General features: G+C 43.5%; 1 protein-coding gene across 2 annotated transcripts; it reads right to left on the bottom strand.

The window, feature by feature from the left end:
• Positions 1 to 487: 487 nt before the first annotated feature.
• On the bottom strand, positions 488 to 8,054 carry LOC136611444 (protein kinase C delta type-like). Of its 2 annotated transcripts, XM_066591089.1 has the most exons (6): positions 7,817 to 8,054; positions 2,425 to 2,516; positions 2,250 to 2,312; positions 1,484 to 1,890; positions 1,103 to 1,228; positions 488 to 1,020 (listed from the first exon to the last, which is right to left on the bottom strand). In XM_066591089.1, the coding sequence occupies exons 1-4, from the start codon at positions 7,985 to 7,987 to the stop codon at positions 1,710 to 1,712; spliced, it is 507 nt and encodes a 168-aa protein (XP_066447186.1). In that variant the 5' UTR covers positions 7,988 to 8,054; the 3' UTR covers positions 488 to 1,020; positions 1,103 to 1,228; positions 1,484 to 1,709. The 2 variants fall into 2 exon arrangements, with proteins under 2 accessions (XP_066447186.1, XP_066447176.1); XM_066591079.1 differs by having other exon boundaries at positions 489 to 1,228.
• Positions 8,055 to 16,545: the final 8,491 nt, after the last annotated feature.

The raw sequence follows: 16,545 nt of genomic DNA, 5'->3' as shown, positions 1-16,545 counted from the left end.
TCTAGAGGGCGCACAGCTTGCTCTGATGACATTGTGGAACTGGTATCTGTGGGAAAAAAAAAATCCGGCCTCCTCCTTACCCCTTAATAGCCGGCCATCTCACACCTTTTTCCTTATCACCCATGATAGAACTATCATAAGGATGAGGAAATGTTATTACCGGTAAATGTACAATAGTCATAGGCATGTGTTTAGGTGTTAGGCTAAAAAAAAAAATCCGGCTTCCTCTTCACCCCTTCATAGCCGGCCATCACACACCTGGGTATTTCCCCTCTGCCCAAGACAGCACTAGAAGCTATTGCTATTGTAAGCATGGGGAAAGTCATTTACCAGCAAGTAAAAAATATCTTATACATGCCTATGATGTGTAGCGCAGATGTTATAAGCCATACTTACCGCCAGCTGCTGGGTGGATCTGCTGGCTTCTCCTTGGGTTTTCTCCAGGAATCTTCAACCCCAGTAAAATATTGTGGAGCAGGTATCTGTGGAAAAAAAAATCCGGCCTCCTCCTTACCCCTTAATAGCCGGCCATCTCACACCTTTTTCCTTATCACCCATGATAGAACTATCATAAGGATGAGGAAATGTTATTACTGGTAAATGTACAATAGTCATAGGCATGTGTTTAGGTGTTAGGCTAAAAAAAAAAAATCCGGCCTCCTCTTCACCCCTTCATAGCCGGCCATCACACACCTGGGTATTTCCCCTCTGCCCAAGACAGCACTAGAAGCTATTGCTATCCTGAGCATGGGGAAAAGTAAGATGGAAAAGTGTTCCACATGCCTATGACGTGTAGAGCAGATGGTATAGTGCTTACTTACCACCGGCAGCTGGGTGGATCTGCTGGCTTCTCCATACAGGGGTCCAGGGTGACTGCTGGCCATCGGATCTTCTGGTCTTCTCCAGATGGTCTTGTAGAGGCTGCGGTTCTCGGCTTCCTCCCATGATCTTATTCAGCAGGTGTCTTGCTGAGGGTTTTCCAGTTGACAAACGAAAACCCGGGGTACCTGGTCTGTGTATCTGGTGGTAGAGATACACTGGCCTCTGCTTCTTCAATGTCATCCAGCTTGGTTTCTTGGAAGGTGGGATGAGTGTCACTTACTTCAGGGATGTATGGTGGAGTCACTTTCAGTCTTTCCAAGGAGTGCCAATCGATGTACCGGAAGAAGCGATGTCCTTTGATGTTCCCATGTAGTCCTAGGCGCCGGGCAGGATCCTTCTGGAGGAGCTAAAAATGAGAAATGTATCTAGAATTTAGTAACTGCAACCTGGGATCTGGGCGCAGTACGGACAAAAGCAATTACTACTCCCTGAATGCTGTTCTCCATGAATGGCCATCTATTGCTCTCATTTTAGGAGGTTGGTGATTGGGATAAAATGTGTATGTTTAAAACCGTCATCAGTACATCTATTATACAGTGTCAGCTACTATTAATGTTGTGTAACCCCTAGTATTAAACCCTTATAACAGGAACATACTGACCTTTTCAATGATGCTTCTAGCACTGTACGAAATCCCACGTAGGAGTGTCGGATCATAATCACACTCGCCGGTCAGCATTTCATTTAGGATGACACCAAACGCATACCAGTCAATAGCAGCGTTGTACTCTTTATTGGCCTGCATCTGCAATAAAGAAGAGAACTAGTATTAGTAGAGCGACATCTTGTATTGACCATACTGATATATCGCTCTCCATATCAGATTATTAGTACAATTTTAAAAAAACGTAGTAAAGTTCTCTTCTTACCTCCGGAGCGATATAACCTACTGTACCAGCCACACCAATGGATGTTCGGCCTCCATGCATGTTGACAAGCGAAAGTCCGAAATCCGTGATCTTAACATGGCCAGTATCAGTTAGCAAGATGTTCTCCAGCTTGAGGTCTCTGTGAGATAAAAAATGTGGATATAAAGTTAGTGTTCAGCTTATAATAATATGTGATAAATTCACATTGGAATTAGGAGGTTGTCTCATGAAGTGAATCCCTTTTGAATGGCAGCTAATCACAAGCATAGGCCCATCTTCTCTAACTGCTGGTAATCAGCTGTTATCACCATGAGAAGACAAGTCTAGCCTGATGTTTTGGACTCTTCAGGGAAAATCTGGCTTTAGAGCATGACCATTTAATGCAGGGCAGGTTGCGTCCTTCCCAGACAGACAACCATATGCCTTAACAGGGTATTTGGATAAGGGTTATATTCATGAGAGGCCCCTTTAAGAAGTGAGTAGTTAGAAAGCCATTACCTGTGGATGACTCCTTTACGGTGCAAGAACTGGATCCCACAAACAAGTTCGGCGCCATAGAATCTTCAAAAGGAAAAAAAGAGTATTATATCCCAAAAATAAGACAGGCAGCTCATGGAAATGTTATTCTTTAGTGTTACACATCTCATATATGTACAATGTACTCTAGTTTCACCTGGAACTGGTGAGGTCAAGTCTCCCCTTCCTCAGTAGAAGGTCGAAGAGGTCGCCGCAGCTCACGAACTCCAATCCAAATAGAACATTCTTCTGCAATATAGGACCGATATGTCACATTACCAAATCACCCTGCGCACATTTTCATAGTAACATAGTAACTGTAGGCTGAAAAAAGACTTGTGTCCATCCAGTTTAACCTATTAGCCCCAATGCTGATGCAGAGGAAGGCAAAAAATACAAAACAATGGGGTATAAGCCAATTTTTCTCTTTTTAGAAAAAAAAGGATTTTCCTACTCCAAGTCTGGCAATCAGTATATATTCCGGGATCATCAACCATTCTGAAGTTATCAATGACTATAACATAGACTTAAACATGTAATATAATTACACTCAAAAAACGTGTCCAGGCCCCTCTTGAATTCCTTTAGTGAATTCACCATCACCACGTCCTCAGGCAGAGAGTTACATAGTCTCACTGCTCTTACAGTAAAGAACCCCTTCTATGTTGGTGTAGAAACCTTCTTTCCTCTAGACATAGAGGATGTTCCCTTGTTACAGTCACAGTCCAGGGTATAAACAGATGATGAGAGAGATCTATGTATTGACCCCTAATATATTTCTACATACATTCATTACACAGTCTAGACAAGTACAGTTATTTAAAACTAGCTACTTAAGCAAATGCCAACAAACTTAGATGATGTTATTACTCTCCAATCATTAGTTATCTCACTGTTGTACTCCCTGCCAGTTACTAGAATGATTGAAGGTTGGCCATCAGTGTTGGACTTTGGTACCTAAGGCCCACTGGTATAACTGATTCTGAGGGCCCACCATACAGTGATATGGAAATACTAAGTGCTGTGTTTTAGTGCTAATGATGACCCGTGGTACACTGTGCAAATAATAACTGTTTTACACATTAAAGCCTGTAAAAAAGACTCCCCCAGAGCTGTGCATGGCATAAACTAGCCATTGTTCACCCTTCTACTGCCCCTCTGGTCTGGCACCGCTGACCCATTCCTCTCTGCTCTGATTACCCGCTGAAACAGGAAGCAATGACATAACATTCATCGCTCACATGGCCACTATAGCCAGTCGCTGGCCTCAGTGGTCATGTGAGTAATGAATGTTACGTCATAGCTTCTTGTTTCTCTGGGGCTCAGAACATAGGGAAGTGGGTTGGCAGCACCAGACTGGAGGCGCAGTGGAAGGCTGAAAAATGACTTTGTTTTTAATGTAATTTCCTACTCTGGGACAAGTTTTTGAAAGGTCAGAAAACCTTTTTGAATAGGGGTTCTGTTTATTGGACTGAGTTTTCCCCCTATGATTACCAAACTATGCTTATTTGGGAGACCTTAACCCCAGGTTTCCATTGCAGATTGCCTATCAAGCAATGCCTGTTACGTGGCTTGATAGATTGCCTGTCAGGTCATGGTATAATGTAACGCTATGGTAAGATCAAAGCATTGCGAGTTCATGTTCCCTCTGGGGAAGAAAAAACTGCAAAAATGAATGTAAAAAAGGTTTATTAATTATTTATTTAAAAAAAAGTAATAAAAGTTAAAAAAGAAACCCTTTGCTATATTTATAGTAAAATAATCCAAATAATAAAACAAAAAAACATATTTGGTATTGCTGCATCCATAAAAGTCAGATCTATGAAAGTAATGCATTATTTTCCCCACAACGGGAACATCGTCATAAAAAAAAAATAAACGCCAGAATTGCGCTTTTTTTGGTCACCTCCTTTCCAAGAAAAAATGTAATAAAAAAAGTTGTAGCACTCCAAAATGGCACCAATAAAAACTACAGGAGTCCTGCAAAAAATGAGCCATTGCCCAACTTTATATATATATTTGTTATCGTAGTAATTGTACTGACCCATAGAATAAAGTTATGTCATTCTTGTTGCAGTGTACGCTGTAGAAACAAGACGAACTGAAAGATGGCGGAATTTTGTTCTTTTTTTCATTTCACTCCACTTAGAAGTTTTTAAATGTCTTCCACTACTTTGAAAACTAAAACTTGTTCCGCAAAAAACAAGCCCCCAGACACCTATGTCAATGGTTTAATAAAAGAGTTAGGATTTTTTAAAAGGGGGGAGGAAAAAACGAAAACTTAAAAAGAAGGCCGCGTCCATAAGGCGTTAATCTAATATATGAATGTACATCATAAATGAGTTGCAGTATGATTAAATGACATGTGCGCCTAAAGCCATACTGTAGATACGCTTAAATATAATCATCCATATACACATTGCAAATATATAAAGTATATAATGTACAAAAGGGGCAGACACTGACAGCAAGTAGCCAGAGTGCAAGAACTATATCAAGGGCGAAGGGCGACGTCACTGGGATGTTTGCAAGTGCAAAATCTCCATGCACATTCTGCAGACAATAGCACCCATTGACTTCAATCGGTTTGTACACATTTCCGTATTTTATGTGCGCAAAAAAAGCTGCAAAATGTTTTACTTGTGTATGCACAGAGGCTCCCATAGAAGTCTATGGGGCGTGCGCAAATGTGTGTGCAATACGCTAGGAGATGCTTAACCCCTTAAGGACATGGCCTATTTTGGTGTTGAGGAGCTTGTTTTTTGCGTGGCGAACTGTAATTTTTACTGGTACCATTTTTGGGTACATAGACTATATTGTAAAACTTTTATTATGATCGTAGGGAGAAAAAAACGCATCAATTCTGCCATAGATTTTTTTTTTTAAGCGTCAATTTTGCAGCATAAATGACACAATACATTTTTTTCTGTGGGACGGTACGGTTACAACGATACCAATATCGTTATATTTTTTTTTGTTTTTTCCACAATAAAACCCCCTTTTTTGGAAATTTTTATTTTTTCTAAAAGCACTGCATTCAAAGTGCTGTAATTTTTTTTTCCATGGATGGAGCTCTGAGGGCTTATTTTTTGCGGGACGAGCTGTAGTTTTTATTGGTACCATTTAGGGGTACACACGTTTTTTTTAATCACCTTTATTGCGTTTTTTGGGAGGCAAAATGCTAATATGAGAAAAAGCATTAAAAAAAGGGGGTTTTCAACTGTTTTTTTTACATTTTTATTTTTTGTACTTTATTTTTCTCTTGTTCTCTTATTTGTGTCCCTCTGAGGGACTTTTATTGCAGGACTGCAGATCGCTATGATAAGGCATGGCAGGAATTCTCTCCTGCCATGCCTTATCGCTTACTATAGCGATCATAGGCTACGGCAATACAGGACGCCGGTATCTGGTGTCCTGCTGCCATAGCAATCAGCCGGGCTCTCGTGATGTTATTGCGAGAGTCAGCTGGAGTCACAGAGGGAGCACGCTCCCTCTGTGAACCCTTCCTATGCCGCGATCTACTCACATTGCAGCAGGGAAGGGGTAAACAGTGGGGGGGCTCCAATGCCCCCCGCCGTTGCAGCGGGACGCCGGCTACTACTGACAGACGGCTCCTGCTGCGGGATAGCGCGAGATCTGCTATGACCCCGCGCTATCCCTATGACGTAAGGGTACGTCCTTTTGTGGGAAGTACCCCGCTGCCATGACGTACCCTTAGGTCAATGGGCGGGAAGGGGTTAATAAGAGGTGCTATTCTGTTGGAGAAAGAACACATATGGAAATCATTAGACTAAATAGCCATTTAAATTGGAGTGTGTTTCTCTGCTGCACGCAAGTGAACTGATGTGATTTTAAGGGCGGCTTCAGTTTTACATCTTTGTACTCGCAAAATACATGTGCGCAATACGCAGTGACTGAATTTTTGCATGCAAAATCACCCGTGTGCAGAAGCCTTTGAAGCCTGACAGATCTGCACCAAAAACCGTGACAAGGTCCGCACCAAGTGGGCTTAAACAGATGAGCGCCATTTTGTCGCCTTATGCAGCCAATTTGACCATTTAGACCGCAGATTTCAGCACTTGAAATAAAAGGGTTAAATCCACAGCAGATCTGCTACACAAACCGTAATCACATCAGCATCATTTTGGTGCGGATTTAACCACAGTGGTTTTCGGAAAGCCCACAGCAGATATAGCCCATGTGAGGGCGGCCTTGTTCTGGAGGCAGTCACTTCTATATGGCGCTTGGCTATGGCCGCTGATTGGCCACATGAATCCTATTAGTTTCTTTACTAAGGCACATTAGATATACATCAGTGTAATTCATACCCTCCAACACGTAGAAAAGAGCAGCAGTACAAACCCTTGTTAGGGCTTATTTACACGGGCGTATATCAACCAGCCGATATACGCTCCCATCTAAGCAGTCCCGCCTTTCCTCACTGGCTCTCCGCATTTCTCCTTTACTCCGTGGTTTGCAATGGGAGGGGGCAGGGTGAGCGGAGCTAAGCTCTACCCTGTCGCACCCATTCCCATTGCTGGCTATGGATAAGTGGCGGGAGCTTAGCTCCGCCCCACCCATTTTCATTGCAAATCGCTCAGAGGGGAGAAAAGAGGCAGAGAGCCAATGAGGGAAAGGGAAGGAGGGGACTGCTCAGATGGAAGCGTATATCTGCGGGCCGTGAAAACCCCGACTGATATACGCTCATGTAAATAAACCCTTACACAGAAAGGGCGCTAACACGTCATGTACGTCGCACTGTAACCCTATAGGCACTATGCCATACAGTGCGCTAAGGAAGGTTTTCTTACAGCTCTTTTTCTGCTCTGAGCTTCCAAGGTTTTGGCTTAAAAAAAAGCCAGTTGATAAGATTGGAAAAACAATGCAGGATTTTTTGGTACTATAGAAAACACAAAATTTGGAACTATAGCACCAAAATCAGTACTCTTGAAGGATTTATAATTTATGGTCACTCTGGTGGAGGCGTATGGCCTATATCATAAAAAGTTTATATACTACATGTGTATGGCAGAAGGGGTGAAAATATATGTAGGTGATACTAAGGCGGCTTCACACAGCCATATGGGCAACTACGCTCACCGCTACGGAGCGGACTGCGCATTAACAGGTTGCTGTTTTTTTCTTCTCGGGCTGTTTGATCTCCACACCATGGCGCAGGAGTTTCGAAAAAACAGCAGGAAACATACAGCAAGTCCTATCTATTCTCCCCCGTACTATGAACAGGCGAGAATCCTGCTAGTGAGAATAAAGCCATAGGAATCAATGTTTTCGTTTTGTTCCATTACACGGCCGTGACTGTCACAGCTGACTAACAGGACTAATACCTGCCCATGTGTTTAACCCCTAATGCAGAGAATTATGTGGCAGGAAATGACTTTCCTCAAGGTAGGATTAGAACTATTGCTATTCTGGCTGGAAGGGGATAATTTCTGACCTTTGTTATGTGGCCCTATGACTATCTCATATGTTCCTGCCAGTGAAGTCTGTAGTGTATGACATTCGCTAATACAAGGTAGTTACAGTTATACCTTGGTCTGGATGGCAAAGTCTGCATGCACAAGGAAAGGGCTTCCGGATGCCAGCTGTAGAACTTGCTTCTCCACGATGATGTACTTCTCCTTCCCTTTAGCTCGTAGGGCCGTCTTGCTGATAATCTTAACCGCAAATTTTCGGTGGGTTAAAGTATCTTCGGCCTTCATGACTGTGCCGTAACTTCCCCGGTTAAGCTCCTGGTGGAATACTAATCTCTCTTTGAAGGAATCAGAGATTGTGCCGGAGCCAGTTGGACGAACTCCGCTGGATCCTAGGAGGGAAGATAAATAGAATGTAATACAATAAGTCTAGCATTTACTAGACACTATTCACACTGAGGAGATATTGCAAATGGTGCGGGCACAAGAGATGTGCCCCCCCAGCCCATCACTTGTGGGGACTAGCTGTATTATATAGCATACAACCTGCAACATCTAATTGGTTAACAGACATAGGACCCCTGTCACCCTATTGACCTTCCACAATGCAATTGTGGGAAGCCAATGATTTGCCGTGGCAGCTAGGGGCCATAAGGGGTTATCCTGGGACATAATCAAAAATGCCTTTAGCCTGTGGCAATAAAATAACAGGATTCATGCTCACCCTTCGGCCGCCTGCAGACAGGCGGAAATTCCGCGGCGGGATTCCCCGCAGAATTACCGGCCCTGGATACCTACATAGGATTGCATTACAGCACGCAATCCTATGCAGACGGCCGCGGTTTGTCTGCGCAGCAAAAAAACCGTGGCATGCTCTAATTCTGCGAGCCCCGCACAGAAACGTCACTCACCAGGCGAAGGCTTTGCCCTGTGCATGCACCGACTGCCCGGCAGCCGGCACATAAAAGAGCCGGAGCTGTGGGAGCGGGTGAGTCCTCGGTGCTCAGGTCGGGTCCCGCTGCGAGAATTCTCGCAGCCGGATCCGACCCGGCTGTCTGCAGGCGGCCTTCCACTCTTCCCCGCGTCTCACCGGCCCTTTAGTACCTGCTGAACTTCACTTCCTAAAACGGGGTAACATAAGTGCCACAGCTATTCACCGGCTGAAGGAAGCAGGTGATTGGCTGCATCGGCTATGTGGCCCTTTTCTTGGAGACGTCATCGCTGGCTTCCTGCATCGGGAGGTGAAGACCGGCGAAGACTGGAGAGCCGTCAGTACGGCAGCTGTGGGGGATTCTAGGATTTTATTACCACGGGCTGAAGACTTTTTGAACAAATCTATGTCCATGGAATTGCAGTTGGAATTAATTAAAATTTTCCACCATTTTCCTTATATGCTTGTGACATATAGCTGTGCGTTATAAACTACTCAATTTATTGCAGAGTCTGTCAGTCAAACATTCAGGGGCCAATTACAGCAGAGCAGGGGGGATGTCACATATAGCAATATACCATACAACCATGAAGCGGGGAGTCTGACCTTGTCCCATGCTGGAACTAAAGGTTTATGGGCCCTGGTCAAAAGTTCAGCTTGGTCCCCTCCCTGCTTATGGCAAAAGTTCAATTCTGTCATCATAACCTGCAACTTATTGTATGAGCCACTGCTATGAATCTTAGGCTTTATGCACACGGGCGGGTCAGATTCTAGCCCTTGTAGCAGCAGCTTCCGCACGTACCTGCTTTTCTTTTCCTTCATCCGTACTGGCGATGGTCCGCATGGCTTACTGTCAAATATGCGCAGTACTGATTTTTAAAAAAAACTCTTGTTTTTCCTGCGTCATCGCCTAACAATGCAAATCCTTAGGCCTCACGCACACGGGTGGAGTTTGCATTGTGGAATCCGGAGCGGGCGTCCACCTCCATGTTCCGTAGGAAATACCGACCATTGCATCCTATGGAAAAGTGACTATTCATGCACACGAGCGGAAAGCAATTGGGGTTTCCACTTGCGCAAGAAGTCAATGGAAGCCATCCGATCCGCAGCCCTTCTGCAACTAACATTGCAGAAAGGTCGTGGATTCTGCGTCATGGCTAAGCAATGATGCGGGAAAAGCAGGAGTGGACCGTGCGGACCATATGCAGTACAGATGAAAAATAAGAAAAGCAGGTATGTGCGGCCACCGCTGCTGCCAGGGCCGGATTCCACTGCAGGATCCGACCTGCCCGTGTGCAAAAGGCCTTAACAAAACAGCAAAGCACTATTTTTTAATTTTTTTGTCATTGTAGCTGTGTGAGGGCTTGCTTGTTGCAGGAGGAGGTGTATTTTTTAACCCCTTAAGGACATGGCCTATTTTCGATATAAGGACGCAACGATTTTTAGAGGATTTTCATCTCCTCTTTTCAAAAGCCATAACTTTTTTATTTTTCTGTCTGCCCATCTGAATAAGCCCTCAATGAGTACTGCGGGTTAGTACGATTACAATAATACCAAAAATATTATAATTTTTTTTGGGGGGGGGGGTGTTCTACAGTGAAACCCCTTTTTTTGGAAATGATAATTATTTCTATATCACTACATTAGTGCAATAACTTTTTCCATGGAAGGAGCTCTGTGAGGGGTTGTTTTTTGCGTCATGAGTCATAGTTTTTCTTTGTACCATTTTGGGGTACATATGGCTTTTTTGACCACTTTTATTGTGCATTTTGGGAGGTAAAGCGAACAAAATAAGCATTTTATCTCCAGTCTTTTTATGTTTTTTGCTGCGCAGGATGAATAGTGTGCTGAAATTACAGTACAGCTCATTATGGACATGCTAATACTAAATATGTGGGGTTTTTCTAAAAATTTTTGCAAATGATTTTTTTTTTTTCATGTTTTTTTTTTCTACACTATTTTTGTTTTCTTACTCCCTTTATGTTCCTGGGGGCTTATTCAGATGGCCATATATCGGTCGGGTTTTCACGCCCGGGTCGATATACACTGCCCCTCTCTGCAAAGGAGAGAGATGGGCAGGGCTGGGAGCTAGTGCACTGAGCTCCCCCCCCCCTCTCTCTCCACCCTCTCTCCACAGGTGGATAAGGCATTGCAGGACCTATGTACCTTGTGTCCTGTTACTTTAAGGGTCAATGGAACTGTTTTAGGGTAAATACAATGCGCTGAAAAAATATCTATTAATTCTTTTTGGGGGAAGAATGGAAACAAACTGCAATTCTGCAATTGTAAATTGATATAGTTTTTGTTTTTACTACTTTTGCACAATAAAAACACAAACCTTGTTTTGTGTAACTATGACTTTTTGATTTTTCCATTGATGGAGCTGCAGGAGGGCTTATTTTTTGTGGGATGACTTATAGTTTTCAGGGTGCTATTTTGAAGTACATGCCACTTCTTATTCAGTTTCAGAATAAACAAAAACGTTTACCATTCTGTCATTGATTATCCTTTTTTATGGCACGAAGGACCTATTCACATGAGCGTATATTGGCCAGCCATGAAAAGAGCCGGCCAATATACACTACCGTGTGATGCATGGGGCGGCGTATACGTAGAGAGTCGGCGAAGGTTAGTGTGCTGAGCTCCTGCCCCTCTCCACCCCTTGCCACTGTTTGCAATGGGAAGGGCGGGAGGGGTGGGGCTTAGCTCCAAGCCCGCCCCTCCCATTGCAAACTGCGGTAAGGGGCGGAGAGGAGAAAGGAAGGGGACTGAGTTTAGCAGTCCCTTCTCCTGCAGCTGTCATTAGCTCCCATAGGGCGCTTTTACACTGCAGAGATACGCCCCTGTGCACTGATGCATTGTAAACCAATGCATCAGAGGGGAAGCGTATATCGGCCGGGTCGTGAAAACCTGGCCTATATACGCCTGTGTGAATAAGGCCTTAGGCCGGGCTCACACCGGCATAAGATTACCATGTATTACGCGTGCGCTGTATGCACATGTGTTACACGGTAATTTGCAGACAATCAAAGAAATTGTTTTACACAGTTCCGCTCTCACTTGCGTGTTGCAATTGCGTAATACGCGAGTGCATAAAGAATGCAGCATGCTCTTTTTTGTGGCATATTATGCATGAGAGAGAACATTGTTCTCTATGGCTGCATAATTACATTGCGAATGGGTGGTGTGTCGACATGCCGTAGTGAAACAATTGCGCATGAAATTTAAGCAGAAAAAAAAAACAGTGCCTGACACGTGCGTATGATATGTTGTCATGTGCAGTACAATTTAGCTACCGTATGCGGCAATAAGCAACGTCACCAACACAGTGTTCATGCATACACATTTTTTGACATTTTAAAATATTTTTCTGTTGCCCATAGCAACCAATCACAGCGCAGCTTTCATTCACCTCATTAGTTTAAGAAATTAAAGCTGCGCTGTGATTGGTTGCCATGGGCAACAACAATTTTCTTTTAGACAGTTTCCATAAGAGTGTAGTGCTGTGATAACCCAGAACATTACATGGACCCCAAAACTGTACCAAGGAAAAATATAAGTCGCCTCACATAAAACAGGCCTTCATATAGCTTGGGCGACTGAAAAGCTATGGCTTTTGAAGTGCCAACAATTGGCCTTCCATTAAATACCACCGTCGGCAGTTTGGGGTTATACATTCATGAACAGAACCCTCCCAGCAGAGGACATTTCTGTAGGAGAGATCCATATAAACTTTGGGTTGTCCATAATTCACAATAAATCCCCTCCTAACCGTCTACGGACAGCAGATCACATTGGCTTCACCTCAGCAGACGTCACCCTGCAGGATGTGTGATGTTAGGGGGATTTCATCATGAATTGGGGAGAGAAGACAACTCTACTAACATTATAATGGTCAACTGGGCCTATTCCATCTGTCATCACCCGCTCTGACATAAGGGGGCGCTCACATGTAGCGCAAATGGGGAGGAGCTTCGGCACCAAAATCCATGTCAAGAACTACATCTTAATCTATACTAATGGTGGTGCGGATCCGCAGCTGACTTCATTCTTTCTATAGAAGGGGTGAACTCTGCTGCGGATCCATAATAAAGTCCACAGAAATGGTGTGGATTTTAATGCAGATTTTAGCATGGATTTTGCACTGTGGAAGATTCCCCACATTTCCTCTACATGTGAGCGTTCCCTGAAAATGGTGGAATATGACATTACTAAAAACAAGTACATTTAAAATAATAACATTTATCACTGGAAACATGCATATACAGTACAGTTATATAATGACCAGATATATCTACCTGCGACTCTCTGGTCATCAGGTCCATAATTTCTCTTTTGGAACTTGCTGTCCCTCGATGGCTTTTTTCCATCCTCTGAACAGTTCTGGTTGGTTCTCCTGTTCTTTGGTCTTTTCGCATGTGGAATGACGTCCTGTTCATCCACTGCTGGAGCGGCAGACGTCCTCGGTCCTGGAATTGGATCACTCCTCTTCCTCTTCCTGGTCTGCTTTCTGCTCTTTTTGGTCTTCTGGCTTGAAGACATCTCATCAGCCGATGAGATTGAGATGTGTTTCCTCTTCTCCACTTTCTTCCTCCCCACAACAACCTCCTCTTTCTCCATAAAAGCGCTTTTTTCTCTGTCCATAGACAACTCTCCTATACTGTCGCCAGTACTCTCCAACTGTCACTTTGTGCATGTGCCAGCTGCCTTATATGTACATCATCACAATACACCTGGAAGACACTGGTCATGTGATCAGTAACCGACCAATGAGATTCAAGTATATGTGCTATAGCATAAGTATTTGAAAATTTCAGCTTAATATATGATTATATTGAAAATGCTTTTATTTTTTATTCTACTTAGTTTGTTATGTAAATTATATTGGTTTTATCTTTATTTTTCCCTTCATTAAAGTACAACTACATTTACACTGCAGCATTGGCTAACAGATGGAGGGATTTAGGGCCCATTTTAATCATTTGTCAATTTATATGCTGCGTTGTGTATTAAAATCATACTAAAATCCATCATCCATCTACCTGCCCATTGTATATATTTGGGGCTATACTCCTATATTTTATTTGTATTATTTTATTATATCTTTATGTCTGTTGGTATATACTATTATAACAATTTAACCAGAATAAATGACTATTACTATCTGGCTTTTAGAGGCATACATTTCCTATGAACTGTAATTTAGGGAAATGGGGCAGATTTATAAAGCTGTCTAAAAGAAAACTGTCTGTGTTGCCCTTAGCAACCAATCACGGTGCAGCTTTCATTTCTAAAACTGCTGTTGAAAAAAAAAGCAGAGTGGTGATTGGTTGCTATGGGCAACAGGAATAGTCTTAAGGCTGGACAGTTTTGATAAATGAGGCTCTATAGTTTACATTTGTCTGACTGCACCTTCCATAAGGGCTCAGTATCCAGATTACAGGATGCCACAAATATTACCCTCCAAGGCCTCATGAACGCGGGTAGATTTTTGCTTTAGAATCCTGATCAAGCGTCTGCCTCCGGATACTGCAGCAATAACCCTCCATAGCATGCTATGGACAAATTATTCTTTATGCACACGAGCGAAAACCAATAGCGGTTTTTGCTCGCAGATGGAAAATTGCAATATGCTCCATTTTACTGTGGTACATGCACTGACAGCTTCCATTGAAGTCAATGGTAGCCATCCGATCAGGGTCCGTCTGAAATTGACATTGTCATGCGGACCATCCGAAGTACAGAGAAGCTGAAGACAGGTCCACACGGATGCCAGCGAAGAAGATGGCAGGTATGCATGGTCACCCGCCACAGTCGGGGCTGGATTCCATGTGAGATTCTGCAGGCGGTATCCGGACGTGCCATGAGCATTTGGCCTAAACCTTGAAATCAATTCTTTCGTGGTTCAAATAGTAGCCATCAGACTTACCTGCTACCAATAGACAGGAGACTTTGATTCTCTATGCTGCTAGTTATCAGGGCAGTCAGAACCATCTACCAAACTCTAGTCTATTCACCCAGATGTCAGGGCATGAAGACTGACTTACTAAGCTTTAGAGTATCCTGCAGCTATAAGTACTAACCTCTCTAACCAGCTTTAGACTCCTGATGAAAGAGTATTTATCCGCATCATAGAAACGCGTTGAGTCTTATTTAATGCGCTGGAATCCATCTGTGAGTGTTATGCACAGTCAGCATCTATTTTTGCTGGCAGTAACTTTGGTTTTCCACTGAGGATTTACGTGGATACATGATGATATTCTGATCTTTCATAACACGTCGGAACTAGAGATGAGCGAGCGTACTCACTAAGGCAAACTACTCGAGCGAGTATTGCCTTATGCGAGTACCTGCCCGCTCGTCTCAAAACATTCGAGTGCAAGCGGGGAGGAACGGGGGAGAGTGGGGAGGAACGGAGAGGGGAGATCTCTATCTGACTCTCTCCCCCCGCTCCCACCTGCTCACTCCCGCAACTCACCGCTCTCCCCCGCCGGCACCCAAATCTTTTGAGACGAGCGGGCAGGTACTCACATAAGGCAATACTCGCTCGAGTAGTTTGCCTTAGCAAGTACGCTCGCTCATCTCTAGTCGGAACCAATTTCCGATTGTTACACATATTCAGTATCCATCTTTGGCTGCCACATAGTTGAAGACAGTGGTGTAACTTGAAGCTCCTGGGCCCAGATACAAAACCTGTAACAGCGCCCGCAACTATGATGCTTTATTCATAGTACTATGCTTTCTATATAGAGAAGAGAGGCCTTATGGGCCCCCTAAGGGTCCTGGGCAGGGTGCAACCGCATCCCCTATAGTTACGCCAGTGGTTGAAGACAATGTCCATCTAGTTCAGCCTGTTTCAACCCCTCTTTTTTTGGTCCAGAGGCAAAAAAAACCCACTGAGCCAATTTCGCTCATTCGGAGAAAAAAAATTCCTTCCTGACTCCGTAATGGCAGTCACAGTAATCAATGGATCAACATTTGAGATCAACAACCCCACTGGTCTCCTAATGTCTATATCCTGTAATATCGTAGTGCTATAGAAAGACATCTAGTTCCCTCTTAAACTCCTCTATGGATTTTGCCATCACCAAGTCCTCATGCAGAGAGTTCCACTGTCTCACTGCTCTTACAGTAAAGAACCCCCTTCTATGTTGGTGATGAAACCTTCTTTCCTCTAGACATAGAGGATGCCCTCTTGTTACTGTTGCAGTCCTGGGAATAAAAGATCATGGGAGAGATCTTTTTATCATCTCCTAATGTATTCATACTTAGCTATTTGATTGTCCCTTAACCATCTTTTTTCCAGGGTAAATAATCCCAATTTTGATAACCTCTCTGGGTATTCCAGTCCTCGCATTCCATTTCTTAATTTAGTTACTCTTCTTTGGAGCCCCTCAAGTACTGCTACATCTTTCCTGAGCACCGGTGTCCAGTACTGTACACCGTATTCCATGTGAGGCCTGACCAGTGCCTTACATAGTGGAAGAATAATGTTCTTGTCCATCGCCCCTAAACCTCTTTTAATGCACACCATTTGCCTTCACAGCAGCTGACTGGCATTGATTGTTCCAATTGAGTCTACAGTCCACTAGTACCCCAGGTTTTCTGCCATGTCACTTTTTCCTAGTAGTACCCCATTTAGTGTATATTGGTGACATCTGTTTCTCCTGCCCATGTGCATAACCTTACATTTATCAATATTGAACTTCATTTTCCATTTTTTACCCAAGCCCCCAGCTTATCCAGATTCTTTTGTAGCCATACATTGTCCTCTGTTGTATTAATTATCTTGTATAATTTACTATCATCTGCAAATATTGATATTTTACTGTGCAGTCCCTCTATCAGGTCATTGATAAATATATTAAACAGAATGGGGCCTAGTTCTAAGCCCTGTGGCACCCCACTAGCTACG

The sequence above is a fragment of the Eleutherodactylus coqui genome, chromosome 1 (genome assembly GCF_035609145.1).
Source record: "Eleutherodactylus coqui strain aEleCoq1 chromosome 1, aEleCoq1.hap1, whole genome shotgun sequence".
NCBI classification, from domain to species: Eukaryota; Metazoa; Chordata; class Amphibia; order Anura; family Eleutherodactylidae; genus Eleutherodactylus; species Eleutherodactylus coqui.
The sequence above is the reverse complement of the archived record's forward strand: the minus strand, read 5'-3'. Positions and strand labels throughout refer to the sequence as shown.

Coding starts and splice junctions, on each gene's coding strand:
- LOC136611444 (XM_066591089.1), bottom strand. CDS start 7,987: ATGAAGGCCGAAGATACTTTAACCCACCGAAAATTTGCGGTTAAGATT. Junction 2,517..7,816: donor ACTTTGCCATCCAGACCAAG/GTATAACTGTAA, acceptor CCTATATTGCAG/AAGAATGTTCTATTTGGATT. Junction 2,313..2,424: donor CTTGACCTCACCAGTTCCAG/GTGAAACTAGAG, acceptor TTCCTTTTGAAG/ATTCTATGGCGCCGAACTTG.